The sequence below is a fragment of the Penicillium robsamsonii genome (assembly GCF_028829455.1).
Source record: "Penicillium robsamsonii strain IBT 29466 chromosome Unknown utg000005l_segment0_segment0, whole genome shotgun sequence".
NCBI lineage: Eukaryota > Fungi > Ascomycota > Eurotiomycetes > Eurotiales > Aspergillaceae > Penicillium > Penicillium robsamsonii.
This window is the reverse complement of record NW_026643223.1, coordinates 4079063-4095908: the sequence shown is the minus strand read 5'-3', so window position 1 is coordinate 4095908 and position 16846 is coordinate 4079063. Positions and strand designations below refer to the sequence as shown.

The 16846-nt window shown below is 47.1% G+C and overlaps 8 protein-coding genes across 8 annotated transcripts; 2 read left to right on the top strand and 6 right to left on the bottom strand.

Annotated features, from left to right (window-relative positions):
* Positions 1-993: 993 nt before the first annotated feature.
* N7447_009576 (BCS1 and AAA domain-containing protein) lies at positions 994-2823 on the top strand (the record flags this gene model as incomplete). Its single annotated transcript, XM_057233838.1, has 1 exon — positions 994-2823. The coding sequence occupies one exon, from the start codon at positions 994-996 to the stop codon at positions 2821-2823; it is 1830 nt and encodes a 609-aa protein (XP_057083380.1).
* A 406-nt stretch (positions 2824-3229) lies between these two features.
* Positions 3230-4302, bottom strand: N7447_009575 (glycoside hydrolase family 43 protein; the record flags this gene model as incomplete). The annotated part of the gene is made up of 2 exons (XM_057233837.1): positions 3230-3904; positions 3982-4302. 2 exons carry the CDS (start codon positions 4300-4302, stop codon positions 3230-3232), a joined length of 996 nt encoding a protein of 331 aa, XP_057083379.1.
* Positions 4303-6340: 2038 nt separating this feature from the next.
* On the bottom strand, positions 6341-8217 carry N7447_009574 (Major facilitator superfamily domain general substrate transporter; the record flags this gene model as incomplete). Its single annotated transcript, XM_057233836.1, has 5 exons — positions 6341-6568; positions 6637-6737; positions 6795-7194; positions 7262-7930; positions 7996-8217. 5 exons carry the CDS (start codon positions 8215-8217, stop codon positions 6341-6343), a joined length of 1620 nt encoding a protein of 539 aa, XP_057083378.1.
* A 918-nt stretch (positions 8218-9135) lies between these two features.
* On the bottom strand, positions 9136-9985 carry N7447_009573 (uncharacterized protein; the record flags this gene model as incomplete). The annotated part of the gene is made up of 4 exons (XM_057233835.1): positions 9136-9339; positions 9396-9679; positions 9755-9854; positions 9956-9985. 4 exons carry the CDS (start codon positions 9983-9985, stop codon positions 9136-9138), a joined length of 618 nt encoding a protein of 205 aa, XP_057083377.1.
* A 724-nt stretch (positions 9986-10709) lies between these two features.
* N7447_009572 (Major facilitator superfamily domain general substrate transporter) lies at positions 10710-11428 on the bottom strand (the record flags this gene model as incomplete). Its single annotated transcript, XM_057233834.1, has 2 exons — positions 10710-10855; positions 10909-11428. 2 exons carry the CDS (start codon positions 11426-11428, stop codon positions 10710-10712), a joined length of 666 nt encoding a protein of 221 aa, XP_057083376.1.
* Positions 11429-11454: 26 nt separating this feature from the next.
* On the bottom strand, positions 11455-12385 carry N7447_009571 (uncharacterized protein; the record flags this gene model as incomplete). The annotated part of the gene is made up of 3 exons (XM_057233833.1): positions 11455-11659; positions 11721-12104; positions 12162-12385. 3 exons carry the CDS (start codon positions 12383-12385, stop codon positions 11455-11457), a joined length of 813 nt encoding a protein of 270 aa, XP_057083375.1.
* Positions 12386-14136: 1751 nt separating this feature from the next.
* Positions 14137-15687, top strand: N7447_009570 (SNG1 family protein; the record flags this gene model as incomplete). The annotated part of the gene is made up of 1 exon (XM_057233832.1): positions 14137-15687. The coding sequence occupies one exon, from the start codon at positions 14137-14139 to the stop codon at positions 15685-15687; it is 1551 nt and encodes a 516-aa protein (XP_057083374.1).
* A 464-nt stretch (positions 15688-16151) lies between these two features.
* Positions 16152-16799, bottom strand: N7447_009569 (uncharacterized protein; the record flags this gene model as incomplete). The annotated part of the gene is made up of 1 exon (XM_057233831.1): positions 16152-16799. The coding sequence occupies one exon, from the start codon at positions 16797-16799 to the stop codon at positions 16152-16154; it is 648 nt and encodes a 215-aa protein (XP_057083373.1).
* Between the last annotated feature and the right edge of the window lie 47 nt (positions 16800-16846).

Sequence of the window (16846 nt, the reverse complement as noted above, 5' to 3'; positions counted from 1 at the left end):
TTTCTCCCAGGTAGAACCCGAGCCTAGGCAATCAAACTCCCATTGTCCAGCGTGTTGCGATCATGCGCTGTTTGGGCAAGGCGAATTTGTCACGTTTGTACCAAATCCCACTTCCTTTTATAAGTGAGCTTTGGAGGCATATGGCTGATAGACATGAGCAAACTAAGGTCGCAGAGTAAAAAAAGCTTTGAACTTTTAAGTATATATTGTCATGGTTATAACAAGTAAGCACATGGATGCTAGTAAATTTTTTTTTTAATAGACATCTAAAAAGGCGAAATGAAAGAATGCACATTATACAATCCATGAACTTGTATGTTGTGTTCAACTTTAGGGTTATTCTGTTATAGTGATGTTAGCGGATTTAGGTTACTTATCATTAGCTTATGAGAGTCAAATGAGGAGGTCTTTCCATCAACCATTCCAATGGTCGAGCAGTAACTCGGCTACATCTTCCTTGGTCTAGTGGTGATGATTTCCGCTTGTCATTAACACCGATAAGCGCGGGAGACCGGGGTTCGATTCCCCGAGGGAGAGATTTCTTTTTGGCTCTTGTTTTCATTTTTATTACATTGTATCACATTTGAACATTAATCTGAGGTTAGTTGATGCCTGTTTTTGCCAATTCCGGTCTATGACGTGGAGGCAAATCGCCGCAGCACCTGCAGCAAAATGAGTCAGGCCCAGGCAGACGCGCTTGGGCAGCCCAGCAGCTGAACCCCATCCCATCTCATCCAATCAGTTCTACGAAAAACTGCAAGGCAATGCCCGTCGAATCCAGGTGTGATCGAGGTGTGTCAGGCGCACCTCAGGCCCAGCTCTAGAAGGGAGTTCGTGTGTCTGAGCGGGGACAGACCAACACATGAGGCTCTTTGGCTCCCTATAAAGGACTTGACTATGCTTAGTTTTGGAAATCAGGGTTCTCTCTTTCCCTCTATCCAAATACCTAGAAATCCGATCAAAATAATTTTTGGATCTTCAGGTCTGTTGATCATGAATTCCAACCAAACTATCCCCACCACAACGGGGCCGTTGTCCACGACGGACACGGCCATGTTGGAGGTCCTCGTCCCCGGCTATGGCTTCATGTCACGCATATTGATGTCTTATCTCAATTTTGATGTCAGCGCCTACCTGCAACTCCTAGTTGGACTCGCTGTCTTCGGCGCAAGTGCTCGATACACCTTATTCATCATTTGGGCGCACTTCAATGAGTTATTTGTGTCAAGAGCCGAGATTCGCCTGGACGATGAGGCATTCCATTATTTGATGTTCTGGATCTCACGCCAGCCGCATATGAAAAATACAAATCGATTCGTCGCAGGCATCAGAACCAACAGTTACTGGTCCGACAGTGACACAGACGATGAGGACCTCGCAAGAGAAGAGGACGACGAGGATGATACTTTCAACGGCGAGAAAGAAGATTCTTTCGATTCGTACTGGGCCAAGGTCACCACTCGGGACAAGTACAAGAAGATGCAATTTACTCCCTCGGAAGGCTGCCATTACTTCTGGTACAAGAGCCGTCCGCTCATGCTAGAGCGCGTAAACCGAGACGGAGGCACGTGGTATATGATGAACAACGAGCGGATCTTCCTGTCGTGTCTCGGTCGGAACCCAGAGATCTTGAAAACACTGCTAGCCGAGGCGCAGCAGGCGTATGTCGAGCGTGACAAGAACCGCACGGTGATATACCGCGGCTCGCGGATCAACGCCGGCCCATCTTTCAGCTGGTATCGGTGTATGGCCCGACTGCCGCGTCCTCTTTCTACCGTTATCCTTGACCAGGAACAGAAACACGACTTCCTTGATGATATCAAGGAATACCTACACCCTCGCACGAGGCGTTGGTACACCAACCGTGGAATCCCGTATCGACGTGGATACCTTCTACACGGTCCTCCAGGGACTGGCAAGACGAGTCTGTGCTTTGCAGCGGCTGGACTCCTTGGATTGAAGCTCTATGTGCTTGATCTGAATTCCACGGCCTTGAACGAAGAGAGTTTGTCATCACTGTTCTCCGAACTACCACGCCGATGCATTATCCTACTGGAAGATGTCGACTCAGCGGGTATTACAAAGACTCGGGCCGCCCCGTCTACATCTACACCCACTTCAGATACCCCCGCGAATGATGCAACCCCCAAGGAGGGCAGTACCGAAGCGGAGAGTACGACCGCCAAAGACGAAGAGAACAAGAAAGGCGGAGTCACACTTTCAGCGCTTCTAAACGTGATTGATGGTGTTGCCGCCAGTGAGGGCCGCATCCTCATCATGACGACCAACCACGTGGACAAGCTGGACCCGGCTCTCCTCCGTCCTGGTCGTGTCGACATGAAGATCGTCTTCGGATACACAAGCGAAGCAGATATCAAGGAGCTTTTCACCTCGATCTACGCGACGATGGACAACGATATGGCCCGTCACGGAGCACCATCAATCCACACAAATGGTAGCAATGGTTCGGTCAAGTTGCCGAAAACCATTGTTGGTAATATTGCTAAGGCAAATGGCGAGATTGTCCAAAAGCCCGCGGAGAGTAACGGGAACGTGGGAAAGGGCAAGGAAGACCTGCAGAGTCTTACATCCCTCCGATCCAACATCTCCGACTTGGCATCTAAATTTGCCACTGTTATTCCGAGTGGCGAGTTTACAGCTGCGGAGATCCAGGGATATCTTCTCAATTATAAGGAGACGCCCGAGGTAGCGATTCAGGGTGCAGCGGAATGGGTGCAAACAGCGCGTGATAAGAAGCTTGCCAAAGAGGGGGAGCTAGCGGGAGAGGCAAAGGTAGAGACAGAAAACAAGGATAAAACTTAGGACTATGCAGGCATGCCTACAATGATACGACGACACGATATACGGAATTCAACTCTACATAATACAATTCAACTACGATCATGGGCAGATCGGGATATTACTTTCCTGAAAATTGATAAATGTTTGCTGTACTTGGTGTGTATGTGCTTTTCTCTCCTGGCCTTTCAAACGTCATCTTTTTCGGTAGTTCTTTGGATTAAAGACTGGCAGGGTACTATGCTCTACACAAATACAATTATATTTTAAAATCACAAAATGAGTGTACCGTCGGTATCATATCACATGCAAGCCCTCAAAATCCGGGGTATATATATATCACCAAAAGCTAGACTTTATCAAAGCCCACAAAGCCAAATCTGCAGTACAAATAATCAAATCGATTAAAAAAAAAGGCCAACCACATCCCTCAAGCAATCGATGCCTTTGTCCCATTAATAATCACATCAGCCACATACATACACCTACTAGTCCTCTCCTCAGTACAGAATCCATGGAATAAGATGCGATCTCCACAACCACAAACATTCCCACCACCAGGCGAGATAAGACCCGTATTCGCAGCATTAATCAAAGGAACATTCGTCTTAGTATAAGGCCCAGTAATGCTCTTCGACGTGGCCCAACGCACATCGTAAGCCGGGTCGGTAAAGCAGTGAGTAGAGTAAAACAAAAAGTACGTATCACCATGGAGGATCAGATTCGGCGCCTCGACAAGCGGACCATCACCGTCAGCAGTATTGCGATCAAGGATCTGCACCGCATTCCCGATAGGTGTGACACCGTCGGCGGCAACCTTCTGCAATAAGACCGGCGTGGAAACAAGCGGCTCGACACCGTTGTTACAGTCCCCGCCGTGACCGATGCTATTACCGTCGACTTTGAAGACGACGTAGCGACTGCCGTCTTTATCTTTGAAGCCTGCTGGGTCGATTGAGCCGCCCTGATCGAGACGACATGATAGAGGCTTGTTGCTTGGGACATAGGGTCCTGTTGGTTTGTCTGCTACGGCTGTGCCGACGCAGTGGTGTCTGAGGTTTGATTTTGCTTCGCCGGAGTAATACATAACGTACTTTCCGTCATCCTGGATGGTAATTAGTTATTTGTTTTCGGGGCGGGTAGTGTTGATCTTTGTCCTTTTCGGAAGCCGAGAAAACTTACTCTCATCACCACGTCTGGAGCCCAGTGGTCGTTTTCGGTTTCCCATGTTGATAATGTGGGGAGGGCTTCGATATCGAGGAGGTTCCATGTATTGAAGTCGTCGGAGACTGCGACTTGGACTCGTTTTCCGTTTCCGTTGGTGCCGAATGCGTACCATTTTTTATCCGCTGCCCGCAAAAAGCTGGGATCTGGGAAGTTGGTGTTCAGGCCCAGCCAGGGACCTTTTGCTCGCTTTTCGAATAGAGGAGAGCCGAGAACGGCGGGGAGTAGGGATAGGGTTAGTAGAGCCCATATGGAAGGGGATTTAATGAAAGACCGCATATCGGAATGATCAGGCCAAAGAAGTCCGAAAGAATGAAGCCGCGGATCATATAGATCTAAAATTCTTAGAGAAAGGGAGGTAAGACCTTCTTATATGTAGATTTGACCGCCATTGTCCGAATAAGGGAGGGGGGGGAATAGAGTCCGCATTGGATTAAGGGTACCAAGAGAACTAAGGTGAGACCACATGCTCGGGGTCTGCTTGGCTCCGAGGGGATAATTCCTGCGAGCAGCAAGAATAGGAAGGGAAAAATAACAGCCGCACGCCTGATATGGACATGCATCAGGTGGCATCGGGCGTCGGTGGAGAACTATTGGGCGACCCGCTATTGCGCGAGATCGTGTTGGCTTTTCCCTTTTTGCCAAGTCCAATCACCGAGCTGTGGTTAACTCCGTGGAGTATGTACGAGTGATTCAATGCTAAAAGGTACGGAGGGAGACGGGAGGCGTTTTCGTGGCTTGTAAATTCAAGAATGGCTAGATCACTAGGGGACTACAATAAGGGCGAACAAAAGAATGAGGCAAGCTGAAGCGACGGAACCTGGGACTTTAACAATATCCTTGGGAAGGGATTTTTCTCTCTTTCAAATCCCTAGCTGGAATGCCGAGAGCATAAAGAATATTTGTGCATTTGACTTTGGGGGCATTGTTTTGAGTCTAGAATCTGATTCTGAAAAGGAGTGGGTTCCCAAATAACTACAGGATGAGGCCATGCTCACATTGAACGAGTCCATATTATGGTTCTTGTGAGACTGGACGATCCAATAGTACTCCTCCATAATTGAAGTCGGCTTTCGGCTGTCAAGTCAGCGACAGACGTTAGGCTGGAAGATCTAACTTCATGACCAGGGTGTTGGCTAGGGATGATTGGGACTTCGAAATGTGGATAAAATCGCCAAGCTCGGCCAGATCCGGCAAGGGACTTCTGACTGGGGGTTTATAGTGGTCGATCAAGGTCAAAGCTTCCAAAGCCTAACAATATGACCTGGCATCTAATCTGGGAATTTCAAGAAAAAATAAAAGACAACAGACATGCAAGGGCGAAATAGATAATGAGAAAAGGAAGCCATGGAAATAATCCGTAAATATGCAGCCCAGGCATGATACCTCAGACAAAATACCCCTGTTGGCCCATAGGTTAGGAGAATAGAGAATAAGCCCCAAGCCCCCAAGCCCCCGGCCCCAGGGGTCACATGAGGCATATGGCTGTGCTGGCACATGGGACACATGGCTCTATAATTATACTACAGTACGATTTGAACTTATGTTCAAAGCGAAATACAATTTGGCAAGAGATTTCGAACACATAAGATTTCCGACATGTCCTCATCGCGAAAATACAAGAAAATTTATCTCAGAATACAGTCTTCAAGTACATCCGATCGACTAATATTTCATCATTTTTGGTCTGCAATCATCGACTTTGGAATATCAAATCAGACCTCAAGGCACACAACATCCTTGTTTCGTTCTTTTTACCCCGCAGTATGAGATGGCCAGTCGGTGAGGACTTTCTTGAACCTCATGATGTCACCGGGGGCCTTGCGTCAATTAGTGTTGTGATCGGCAGGATGAGATAACACCGGGGTTTGATGTGATGTAGTTAATGTCTGGAAGAGTGGGAGTAGCTCTTGCTACGTCTTTACTCCCTAGACAGCAAGAAGCCTCAACTGTACTGACGCTACGTAAGGGCAGAGTCGCTTCTTCCTCTCTACGTACGGCAAATGAGGTAGGTACAATGGTTCCGGAAGGCGCGACGTTCCTGCGAGTATAAACCTTGGAGACAAGAGCATTGAACATGATTAGCCTCGATGAAAATCATCGTCGACAAAGATTGTCCAACCCCAAATAAAAGAGAGTCGTGGAATATCATTCGAGACGTGGAATGGCGGGCAGAAATGATATCTATTATTGTTCTAGCCCTAGAAACGCCCAATAGACACGGGAAAGTCTTTATCATTCAGTCATATATTCACAGTAATCATTTCATCAAGTTGGCAGCGGATAACACCACATCTGTACAATGTGTACCCGAAGGTTAGTGGGCAAATCGGAAGTCCAATCTCTTGTTGCCCTCATCTTTCGTCGTGCTTAGATAATGGTGTTTCTGCTCCTGATCCATAGCATCCCAAATCTGTTCACGTGTTTTGTTTCGCCGTATATAATAGAACTTGATGAAGATGGTAATACAAACGTTCCATGCCACAATCGCAAGAAGGACCTTGTTTCCTTTCCGGTAGAAGGGTTGATCATCCGTTCGGTATATCTGACGGAGAGATATTAGTGGCACATCCAACCACAGGAAAAGAGATATGAGAGGATCAGAAAACGTACGTTGGAAGAAATGATAGCACCTGCTTGGGTAATCATGTTATACACTGCACTGCCAACTGTGCGGGTGCGGACAGAGCCAGAGTTCCGGGAGATGAGGCTGACTATAAGAAAAATGGCGTTAGATAATCTGGGATTTGTCAGACGACATGAGTACTAACCATTAATGGAATGAACATAGGGAAAGCCGATAAGCAACACTGTAACCGCGTACCAACTCCAAGGACTTGCAGTTGCTGGCATCAGCTCGAGTGCCATCAAAAGAGGAAAAACCCAAAAGGAACAGAACAGCACAATGGCCATGCGGTTGTTGATTCTTTCAGATACCCAAGACCAAAAGATCAATTGGACCAGGAACAACACCGTTGCAGGAATGGTCAGAAGATTGACCTCGAAGGTATCAAAACCAAGTGACCTCAGGAAGAGGGTTATATATGATAATGGAGTGGTGGCGGGGATGAGCATCGTGAGACTCATTAGATACATTGGCCAAAGATCGTAGTCCATGAGAGAGTCCCACAGAAGTTTGAATGTTAAACCTTGACGATTATGCATACCACCCTATATGTACCCCCCAGTTAGCCTGTGTACGGGTAAATTTCCAACCGGAATACCGTTTCCTACGTACCTTTGCTGGGTCATCTCGCAAGACTCGATTGACCATGATGACTTCCTCCCTTTCCGAGAACCAACCATCTTTCCCACGAAACCAGCTTGCAGTCTGGGTTGGACTAGGCGGTAGATAAAACCACGAGAAGACACCAATGATGAGAGTCAAAGCCCCCTCAATAACAAACAGCCATCTCCAGCCTTCCCAGCCGCCCATGGCTCGCATGTGCAGTATGCCAAAGGCCATGAACGCAGCAATAATACCGGTACTGTTGGAGACACAGAAGAAAAAGGCGACCCGCATAGGCATCTCATTGTTCGTGTAGAAGTAGGAGAGATAAAGGAGTGCATCAGGGATAAAGCCACCTTCTATCAGACCAAGCAGAGCCCGAGTTGCATAGAAGCTCTTTTCGTCAGTGACAAGACCCTGGCAGATCCCGACTATACTCCAAAGAACCATCTGAATGGGAATCCATACGTCAGGGCCGAGCTTTTTCGAAATCATTTGCGACGGCACCTCGGCGCACAGGAAGCAAAGGTAGAATATCGTCATGCCATAGTTATAATTGTTTGTTGTTAACCCAAGGTCATCAAGCATTCCGTCGGATAATGCTTGTCCGATATTACCCCGATCCAGTTGAAGAGCAAAGAACATCAGACAGACCCAAGAGCAGATTCTATAGTCGAGCTAGTGTCATAAAATGTTAGTTGATTGATTCATAATATGGGAACCTCGGGACGAGTTTTCATTACCTTTCGGACCAGTAGCTTCTCTTCCTTTTCTGTCCACTCTGCAAGTGGGTTATATCGATGTTTCCCTTCATATTCATCGATGGGCTCATAGAACTCCAACGACCCACCCGCAGCCAACACACCATTTGATACATCGTAATTTTTGGTCGGGACTGGCGTCTCCTGGACTATTGTGACTGAAGCCTGCTTCGATTCAAGCGACAAGGAGCTTTTGCCCGACATTGTCGATTTCAAGTCTGGTTGATAACTGCCATGACTTGGATCTGTGTCTTTTTATATAGTATACATGTTACAAGTTGTGCCCTGCGTCGAATATTGCGCAATGCTAGAAATGTATGTCGGGTCAACGCTACCTGCCGCTGTGCAGTCGGGCTGCGGAGAAAATCCAACGGCATTCTTCACTCAAAAGGTGAAATTTGCGCCTCTTATGATGAATCAAATGCCTGTAAGTGCTCAATTAGCATGGTAAGGACGCATCCGAAATCGGTTAAGCGAAGGGGTCCATGCATGATACTGTCAAGATGCGGACAAAATCATATCACGAATGCTGGCGGGGACACGTGGGCACGGACATATAAAAATTATGATCTTGACATACTGATGCATAATTGAGACTAAAATTAAAATTGATGACAGAATACTGCACACCAAGACAGTCGAGACTGCCCAACACGAGTCATACGCAACAGAATTGGTTAGGCGTGAGCCTTGATTGAACGACATGTTGTCATTCAATGCGAGATCGCGTCACTAAGTAGATAACGGATTGACCTTTACCCCTCTACTAGGTGCATTGTTTGCATATACAGAATAATAGGATTGAGTAAACAAGTTCGAGATGGCGACATATCGGCTAATTTTCCTCGGAAAAAGCCCCTACAGAGGAATGAGCTGTTTCATAAACCAACGATCCAAGTTGCGCGGATTTATCAGACGACGACAATGACTTGAACTAGTAAACAAATGCGACATATATTTGATATGGTATACTCCTCTATATTATCCTAATACAGCCTTTCCGTTTTTGCCTCCGTATTGCAAATTAAACCGTGGCTGATAAATCGACCTGACGCCAATCTGAAAGGTCGCCAAGCATGATCGATTGTGACAAGAATTTAGTTTCAACATGTCGTGCTAGATTCAAAGCAAAACTCGAAAAGACTTATCTAGGCTGGCATCTAGTTGCAAAAAGTCCACTAGACGTCCCAAATGGTCAATTCCCCAGAAGCTTTCCTTTGCCCCTTCAGCGTTTACGCAGTCAAACCAAGGCAAACCAAAGGCACCGGAGCTGAATGCCTCTTGTGTGCGTCCGCTCAAAATGGCTTGTGCCTCAGTACCTTTGAACTGTAGAACAATATTAGAGAATAAAGAAGGTGTCGTGTAGACTAGATGAAACATACCTCATCCAAAATCGGCTTGGCATCCTCAGCGCCAAGCTCACTCTCAAAGATAGTAGTGAAACCAGGTTGAGTGAGGAGATTCGAGTCTCCATCTTCCCAGAACCCCCGAAAGATCTTCGCCACGATGGGAACTAGCTTATCGGGACATTTTGTAGCCAGAAAGCAGAGCGCGAGCTGAGCGTCGGAAGTGTTTGCGGGAAATCCTTTTGGGATGGCTTCGGACATGGGAACCTGGAAACGACGAGCCCAGTAGATACGCTCTCGGTTGATCCATTGGAACTTATCTTTAGCAGGACATTAGTATTCAACTATGGGTTGACCCAGAGCGTTAAAGGAGGAAATAATGAAGAGGAACCTACTCTTGACTGCAATAGGAGGCGTGTTTTGGCATAACTGAAACAGGTCGGGCAGGGAGATGGGGACGTAGTCAATATCACATGCCGCGAAGACAGGCGACGTCTATAGACAATCATTAGATAACTTTTCATTCATGAAATTCTTTGGAATATTCGACTAGCCGTTAAAGCATGGAAGGCAATGCAGCTGAATGGACTACCAACGTCGAAATAACAGGTTATTTTAGGAGCCATGATCGGAATAGTATCGTTTGACGATATATAGTTGAATTAACCTATACCAGGATGCTGGACATGAGGTCTTATAGACATTATTTAATGATTATTCATCTTGGCCCGAGTTATGTTCCCAACAAACTTTCGGATCTCACGCAGGGACGATTGAATTTAGGTTCGGGTTTCTTGGTGGAGCCCGGGAATCAACTCAACATTGCAAAGGTTGAATGTTGTTCCCCTTGTTGGGACCTCAGAAAGCATTTTTTTGGCTAGCATTTTGGTGTGATGGAAAGTGGCTGAATTGAGAGACGATATCGAGATAAGCGAGGTTGGAAGAAGTGAAAGGAAGCTATCAATGCGGAAACCCAGGGTATCAGCATCTATATACTCCCCCCGCAATTCAACAATTGAAATCTCTCCATAGACTGAAAAGACTTATGGGATATTTGTACTTAATGGCTATTATCATCAAGCTCTCCAAGAAGTCGCACCGGTAGCTCATTTGGTAGAGCGTGCGATTGCAAATCGCAAGGTAGCGCGTTCGATCCGCGCCCGGAGCTCTTTTTTTTTTATTTAGTTTTGCTTCCTTGTCGGCAAGGTGGAAAATTGGAAATCGGCCCTACACTGAAAACTTCAAGATCTACACAGACGTAAGATTAAATTTGGGTGTGTATCGGAACCTGGGAACCTTCATTTCCATGAATTTGTCCTATTGGAAGTGTCATGTGCATAGTAGCATCACTTAGTATTTATTCTCCGCGGTTTCATGTTTACTCAAAGCTCTCAATCTCTTCCCAATCTTGAACAAGACCCACGGAACGGGCAAAAGTGCCACCGCAATAAACCCTAGCAAGCTAGATGCCCACCCTGCACCGAGCTTGGTGTACACTAGAAGAGACGTAAATATATGTTTTCGGTTATCATAAAAGACCGATACTCACTTTGGACGGTAAACAGAGGGAACACAGCCCCAAGTCCATAACGTGCCAAACCATTGGCGCTCATGGCACTTGCGACAGTGAGACCATGATAAGTATCAACGAGATATTGCGTTGTGCTGACGAAGACACATAGATTTCCCCATGCAAAAACAATGATTGCAACGACGGGGCTTGCCCAGGAAATATCAGCTCTGGAAGTCCATGCAAACCAGAATAGACCGATCGGTAGTCCAATACTGCCTATCAGTGCTGGATAGAGGCGATATTCAGGTGGTACTTGTCCGTCTGGATGCTTTGCAGCTTTGGGGAGGTAGAAGAGGATGTTGCATAATATGACGGTCACCGTTCCTAGCAGACATCCCACCACAATGGTCAAGAAGACTAGGCCGGACTCCTCGATGTTAAAATGATAGATACCCTGGAAGATCAATGGGAAGGCTGCGAAGAACGAGAAGAGTGTCGCAAATTCACAAGCAATGTAGAGGCAAATGAAGCCAACGATGGGTTCGGTTAGCAGCATGTTGATAGGGCGGAGGAGGGAAATGGTTACAAATAGGCGTAACTTCGAAGAGAGGGGGGTGATGGGGGAAGTTCTAATCCGAGTTCATTGGCGCGACGACGTTTGATGATAGGGTGAAAGGTTTCTTTGGCAATGAGAATTGTGATACCAGTGAGGATAGCAAAGAAGATCGTTGTCCACTGCGTCCAACGCCAGCCTTTCCGATTGACAACGAAACTTCCAATGACAGGCCTAAACAGATAGTTAGCAAAACGGAACTTTTGGCAACAACATCGATTCGAGAGATATTGACCCTAGACCAGGACCCAAGAAAGGCGTAAGAATAAAAATAGCCGAGGGAAGGGCGCGTTGAACGGGCTTGAACGTCTCATTGAGAGTTCCGGCTGCAATTGCTAGAGTCGGTGCGTAGCAGAAACCAGCCAAGAAACGTAAAACACAGAGTCCAGAAAATGTGGGACAAAATCCTACACCTAGAGTAAATAAAGTGCCCAGACCAATAGACCCTATGTAGACTGGGTATCTCCCGACAGTTTCAGAGAGAGGTCCTCCAACGATAGGGCCAAGGGCCAAGGCGAAGACGTAGAGTGACAAGGGTAGGATAGCGACCGTACTGCCAACCCCAAACTCTTCCATGAACTGGGTGTGAGCAGGTGATAGTATAGATACTCCAACAGTTCTAGCACATACATCAGTTTTTAAGTCAACTTCACATCATGTAGAAGGATTAACCAACGTTGTGAAAGCCGCCCAACCAATCATCATCACTTGCAGCACTTTTTGACTTGTCGGCCAGTTGTAAGGATTGCTCGGATCATCATCCCAGTTCCATGATTCACTGCGTTCTGTTTTCTCTGCGATTGTGTCAAGTGCATTTTCGACCGTGTCGTCGGATGACGATTGTGAAATTTCCATGGTACCGTGTACATCGAGCTTCGTGCCGTGCTCCAGTTGCACCATGTTGGGAATATCCTTGGAATATGAATAGACAAACTCAGAGACGTATCGTGACAATGTCTTATGAGTAAAGATAGAATGCAATGATCAGGTAACCCCTAAATGGGATTGCGGGATCACAGATCACTTCTCGCTAATTCTCGCATAGAGGTCTGAGGCTGAGGTTATACAATCGCAATTATCTGCGCGTTCATCTCACAAAAGCAACATTGAAAGACCCTTTAGAGCGACAAAGGCGGGGGGGCGCCCGGGTATCATCAAAGATTGACCAACTTCTCAACCCGGTCGACGAGCATCTCATTGGTTGGATGAGATAACGCTAAGCTGCTTGTCCGAGGCATTTCTGGATAATTGAATATTTGATTACTCAACATCCATGTAACATCCATGTCAACTGAGAATAGGCACAATGACGATCGGGATGTTGAGATTTATATTTGGCTTGTTGAGGAGGCGTTTATTGTGGCTGAAAGAAAGATGTATCTACCAAGTGACCAGCTAGCGTATAAATGATCTATGTCTTTCTTGCATTTGTCATGTAGCATCAAATAAAAAAATTACAACTCCCTCGCAAGGAGCCTCTGACTTGAGCATAGCTTTCTTGCCATCAGATGGGTTTTTCCAACCCCAAAGTTCCTCCGCTCTCCATCCAGAACCACAGCCCAGTGAACCGGTAAGGCGAGGAATTGACAATAATTATGGAGCCAGACGGAGAAGGAAGATTAATCTCATGGAGACATAATCATCAAAGGAAGCTGCTACCGGTACTCGACGGGGTTTGGCAATCGCGTGGGTGAATATGCTGGCGCCAGTAAGATGATCGACAGTGAACCAGATTGGCGTCGATAGTTCGGCGGGGGACAGTCGATATACTTTTCGGCATTTTGTTGAGTTTTCGTTAGTAAATGCGAGAGACGCTTAGATCATGCATAGAAACACAAGTCGGGTTGAAAGTCGCGTGGAACAAGCTCCCTGCAGAGAACCCGAGCCACAGTCGTGTGGCCTTTGCTAGTAACTGCTTGTCCAGTCCGATCAACTCATCGATGCGGCTCGTAGCCTCGGAGTCCGAGTCAACAAACTTTCCCTGAGTCAGTTGCTGAAGGTTAGGGTCAGTGATGGAAATGCGCCACGGGCCCTGTGCCAATGGTATTTCAGAAATGCGACGGCCAGTACCATCGGCTTGTCAGGATAATTTATGCCGTTTACATTGGACCGGGGGCTTCGCAACCTAGCGACGGAAATTTGATGCTTGTATTTTCTGCATTCTGGGCAGGTAAGCGAACTCGGTCACCCCTTATCTCAGAACTCCACTTGGGCGACCGGGAATACCGGGGCCGCTCGATACCCGTGGACGAGCGTACGCTATGGGGGCGAGATGAAGCTGGTGGACCTTCCATATGTACGCTATAGATTTAGTAATTTCAATTTAGACCGCACGAGTTTGGTTTGATATGGGGAGAGGAGATCTATGGTTCGCATGGCCAAAAGGGACTATTAGGCCTGGTTATTCAGGCTTCCAGTTTTTCCTAATTGGTCTGACAGGTCTCACCTTATCTCTTGGGGAAATTTTTCGGCCGTCCCCAAGTTGCCGGACCTGCTTACATTTTTCCAGTCTTGAAGGGTTCGATGCTTATATTTTGACTGTTTTTTTTCTCTGAAGGTCAAAAGGTCCATCGCCGACTTCTTCTATATATTCTGTGACAATCATATTATCGCTTCTCGGGCTGCTACAGAGCAATCGCTCTAGCGGTTAGATGCAGTTCTACCCCAAAGCGCGAGAGCAGCGACCTAGCATCCATGACCCATCTATTAGGCCGCGTCGAATTGGTGTCCTAAAGGCAGCCACCTTCAATTTACTGCTTCTTCAAGCTCTATTCCTGGGTCTATTTTGTTACATATTCGGGTCCCTTTTCCAACAGTCCGGACACATTCACAACATCAATGTGTTGTTCGTTGACTACGATGGTGGCGCGATAGGTGATGCGGCCCGCGCTGCGGCTCAAAAGCTCAAAGGACCCGGCTTTCCAACTTTCATTGAGCAATCTGCCTCCGTCTACCCTCAGCCTGGCTCGATTGAAGGTGCAGTCTGCAACATCAAATACTGGGGAGCACTGTACACTACAGCAAATGCGTCGAACGCATTGACTGCCGCATTTGCGGGTGGGTCTGCTGCGTCTTTGTACGACAAGAACGATGTTCTTACCATGGTGTGGAATGAAGCGCGCTACCCGACGGTCGTTGACTCAGTCCTTGCAGATAGCATCAAATTGTTCTCGGAAACTGCACGTGTTGCTTATTTCCAGACCAATGGGAAACGGTCCCTGCAGAGTATCAACAGCTCTGATTCTGCTGCGCTTGGGGCGTTCTATGAACCTTGGACATTGGCCAGTAACAATATTCAACCCACCTCACAAGGGTCAAGAGTTATCTACAACACGCTTGTGATCATTTTGATCATGATCCAGGAATTCTTCTACCTGGGCACTGTCAATGGTTTATACGCTCAATTCAAACTGTACACATCGGTGTCACCCCATCGCATCGCCATTGTGCGTCTGATCATATCTTTGATCTACACACTCATCGGGGCTATGTGTACAGCCGGCGCAATCTGGGCATTCCGAAGTGGTTGGGATGTTAACGGAAACCAATTCGCTCTCACTTGGTTGGTACTATGGCTTTTTGCGCATCTGAACTTCCTCGTGCTAGACGTTTTCACCATCTGGCTTCCACCTCCTTACGTACCGATGGCGCTGATATCATGGATTATCTTAAATATCACTTCCATCCTTCTTCCATTCGAGCTGTCCCCTGCTTTCTACAAAGTAGGCTTCGCATTACCTGCACATGCTGTGTTCCAGGTACTCATCGACATCTGGTCTTCTGGGTGCAACCCCCAACTGTATTACGCCCTACCTGTTCTCTTCGTCTACGAAGTCCTTGGCGTCATCTTAAGTACCATCGGTGCTTATCGAAGGGCCCACTACGCGTGTATCAAACAAGAGATGGACGAAAAGGCTTGCCAAGAGCAGGTGGTGGCCACACTCCTTCAGCAACAAGAGGCTCAATTGGCCAGACGGGAGACGACACGGGATACCCAAGGAAGCGAAACATCGGACAGTGGGAACGGAGAAGGGGTTGATATGCAAAGACAAAGACGAGGCACAGTGACAACACTCAGAGAGCAAGATCAAGTGGAGTTAGCCAACATCATCCACCGTGAGATGTCCCGACCGAAGGTTGAAAGACCAGGTACTAGCCGAGATAGCACCGGTCCGTCTTTTGCCTTGGCCTACAAAGATTGAACCCCCCCCCCCCCCCCCCCCCCGGGGTTGCTCACAATACCCAAAAGCGATATAGCACTACATTACTACGTAGATATTATGTATTTCATCAAAATTGTGTATATAATATTCTTTACATTTCCATCCCGCAATCAGGAATGCCGTCAACTTCAACACTGCAATTAAGATCTAAAGCGTCACTTCATTATACCTTTGTCATATACGATCAATATGTAGTATCTAATGTAGCCTGCACACTAGCACGAAAGGAAAATCAAGCTGCACATTTACATGCTCTCTGAGGGTAGATGTAGCAGGACTACTCCAACGCGAGGCCATTATTTACGCACTGCTGTCCTATGAGCTGAAATATAATCTACAACCAATTACAGGCGGCCTTTTTGAACGAAATCATTTATATTCATTCGCGGAAATGGAAAGAATTGGCGGAGAGGACGATTCGTGCGGGAGTCGCAAATCTATAATCACTTACCCAACGCTTTCTTCCCCCCATATGATTCCTCGGGAAAATCAGCTAACGGGGTAGCCCAGCCCGGGCCAAGAAGCAGGCGTGCGATGTAGTTATCATCGCTAGAGTCAATCTCACCTTTCTCTTCACTGGCGTCTGTAGCGGCCACCTCAATCTCCCCGTATGGCTCCTCGTCAAAATCGACTATGGGTTCAGCCCATTTCGAACCAAGAAGCAACCGTGCTATATAGTTATCGTCGCTGGCGTCCATCTCACTCTCATCGTCGCTGGCGTCTACATTAACATCCTGGTCAGCCTCTTCATCAATATTCTCATCATCCCTCCTGACAACAGCAGCAGAACGAGGAAACGAGGAAGATTCAAGGATCATTCGATCAAGAGCATCAGCAACTATAACGTTACTGGCTATGTCACTCTTAAGCAGAGCGATTTGCCCGGGCAAACCTCTCTGAAGGGTGTCACAAAGCTGCGTGAAACGAGCATCCTTGCCAAACTGTGCACATATCCGTCCTAGACGAGAAATCGCGGTCAGCCTTGTAATTACTAGCAATCGGCTCTCTGGGTTGGATCGGAGATCGCGGATTAGGCGTGTGAGAGCTGTGAGCATACGCTCGTGCTGCTGGGTGTCGTTGAGGGGAGGCATTGTCTTTAGGTGAGTGCCCTAAAAATGTCAGTACATGTGGGAGGGTA